Raw genomic sequence first — 2,723 nt, 5'->3', positions numbered from 1 at the left:
CCCACCCAACCTCAGTCCCCACCCAACCTCAGTCCCCACCCAATCTTATGCGGGGCAGTCTGACTCTACAAATATCAGATAACAATCTTGCTGTCAAATATGTTGTGCTTTAACCGCCCGCCATCTCGTTCTTCCATCAGCGAAACCAAAGCCGTCCGCGGCCCGCCCCCTGGCGAGCAAGACGCGTCATCACGACTCGAAGTCGCCGCCGAAGGTGCGCCGGACGCCGTCCTGCGGCAGTCCGCGCGAGAAGACCGAGCGCAGCCGTCAGGCAGGGGGCGCCAGCGGCACCAAAGCGCGACCTGGCCGGACGCGCGCTTACTGGCGTTCCTGTTTGACAACCTGCAGCGGCGCGGGTCGGGTGGAGAATCTACCAGACGTGCGAGACAGACGAGAGCGTCATCGAGTGCAAGGTGCCGGAGTGCTGTGTGACAACACACTTAGATATGATTGACAATGCTTAACAACACTTAGATATGATTGGCAATGCTTGACAACATTAGGCAATGCTTGACAACACACTTAGATATGGTTGACAATGCTTGACAACATTAGGCAATGCTTGCAACACACTTAGATATGATTGACAATGCTTAACAACACTTAGATATGATTGGCAATGCTTGACAACATTAGGCAATGCTTGACGATACACTTAGATATGATTGTCAATGCTTGACAACACACTTAGATATGATTGGCAATGCTTGACAACACACTTAGATATGATTGTCAATGCTTGACAACACACTTAGATATGATTGTCAATGCTTGACAACACTTAGCAATGCTTGACAACACACTTGGATATGATTGGCAATGCTTGGCAACACTTGGCAATGCTTGACGATACATTTAGATATGATTATCAATGCTTGCCAACACTTAGCAATGCTTGACAACACACTTAGGTATGATTGTCAATCTGCTGACAACACTTAGCCAATGCTTGCAACACACTTGGATATGATTGCAGATGCTGGCCAACATCTTGGCAATGCTTGCAAGCACTTCAGCAATGCCCTTCGGATCATCGACCAACTTTGGATATGGATTGGATATGTCTTACAACACACTTAGATATGATTGGTCAATGCTTGGACAATCCACATTAGCAATGCTGTGACATCAACTACTGTGGATTATGATTGGGCAAGCTTTTGGCAACACTTTGCAATGCGTTGACAATCGACTTAGCAATGCTTGACATCCACTTGGATATGTGACCAACTCGCCGATTTCACGAATCCGAGTCGAGCAAAATAGAACACGTTCTATTTCGCCAACTCGTCGACTTGTCTCCGACTCCGACACCAACACAATCGAATTTCAGCCCATTGTGTTGGACGGTGATTGTGTTGCACTTGAAATCGGTACGATTTGCTGACAAAAATCGATAGTGTAAACCCAGCATTAGCTGCGACCCTCTCTCGCTTTGAGATAGCTTTGGGAAACGGAAGAATCGTCAAAATAAAACGGGCAAGGTTTCTTAATTCGACTAATACTGCACCATGGATTCAGCATTTCACCGTTGTACGCTCTCCTTCTTAATACGCTCTTGATATTATACATAATATAGTGATCATCTGATTTGATATAATCAGTTAAATATAGTTCATCACAGTTTAATATAGTGAAATAATCTTATGAAAAGCATTAGCCACAAAAGTTGAACGTATTATTACATGAAAAGTAGTATTATACGCGCCGAAAAAAATTACTGACCGTGCATGAGCGAAATATAGACATACTGCAGCTGACCCATGATTATATATTAATATTATGAAGGATTCATTGCTAAACGTTGGTAATCATTCATGTGTACACCCTCACGATGGATACAAGTTGGTGTGTAACTCACCTTCCGTAGTTGCGACGGGCTGCGGCTTGACAATGGCCGTCGCATGTGGCAACGCCTTCACTCTGTCCGCCCAGCTCCCGCCGACTCGCACACCAGATGTCACCACCGTCGGCCCTCTAGCCTTTTTCGCTTCCGCCTCGCCTCCCATCTTCGGCGTCGCCTGTGCTGCAGTGCTGGCTGGCTGCTTACCCTGACTAGTGGTGCCCTCTACTGGCATAGTTTGCTTACCATGACCAGCAGCACACGAGGTTGTTGGCATGGGCTGCTTAATACGGTGAGAGGCGCCATCTGGTGGCAGCAAGGCAGCCTGGGCGACGGGAGATGCTACAGTCTTCCGGTTAGCTGCCCGGCCCCTCTCTGTGGAAGGTGGGCTCTCCTTGCTCTCTCTCTCAGGACTGTCAGTCAACACATGGAAACGCAGTTATCATACTGACTCAGTTAGGAATTGTAGGGTAACAGATCGGAAGATGGAGAGGCAATTCAGAATGGGAAAAGAAGCAGGGAGATGGGGAGATTAAATGAGTCTAAAAAGAGAGATAGGGAGACGGAGAAACGCTAAGAAACTAATGTACTGTAGTGAGTAGCTGAGTGTGTCGTGACCAGACACTAATGTACTGTAGTGAGTAGCTGAGTGTGTCATGACCAGGCACTAATGTACTGTAGTGAGTAGCTGAGTGTGTCGTGACCAGGCACTAATGTACTGTAGTGAGTAGCTGAGTGTGTCATAGCCAGGCACTAATGTACTGTAGTGAGTAGCTGAGTGTGTCATAGCCAGACACTAATGTACTGTAGTGAGTAGCTGAGTGTGTCGTGACCAGGCACTAATGTACTGTAGTGAGTAGCTGAGTGTGTTAGTGAGTAG

General features: G+C 47.1%; 1 protein-coding gene across 1 annotated transcript in view; it reads right to left on the bottom strand.

Moving 5' to 3' along the window:
* LOC106813443 (S phase cyclin A-associated protein in the endoplasmic reticulum-like) overlaps positions 1–2,250 on the bottom strand; it is a 14,706-nt gene extending 12,456 nt beyond the window's left edge. The window contains exon 1 of the mRNA XM_014817573.1: positions 1,862–2,250. Within this exon, the coding sequence (XP_014673059.1) occupies positions 1,862–2,120 (259 nt within the window). The 5' untranslated portion in view covers positions 2,121–2,250. The remainder of the gene's footprint in view (positions 1–1,861) is intronic.
* Positions 2,251–2,723: the final 473 nt, after the last annotated feature.

The sequence above is a fragment of the Priapulus caudatus genome, unplaced genomic scaffold, assembly GCF_000485595.1.
Source record: "Priapulus caudatus unplaced genomic scaffold, Priapulus_caudatus-5.0.1 Scaffold774, whole genome shotgun sequence".
Lineage (NCBI taxonomy): Eukaryota > Metazoa > Priapulida > Priapulimorpha > Priapulimorphida > Priapulidae > Priapulus > Priapulus caudatus.
The sequence above is the reverse complement of the archived record's forward strand: the minus strand, read 5'-3'. Positions and strand labels throughout refer to the sequence as shown.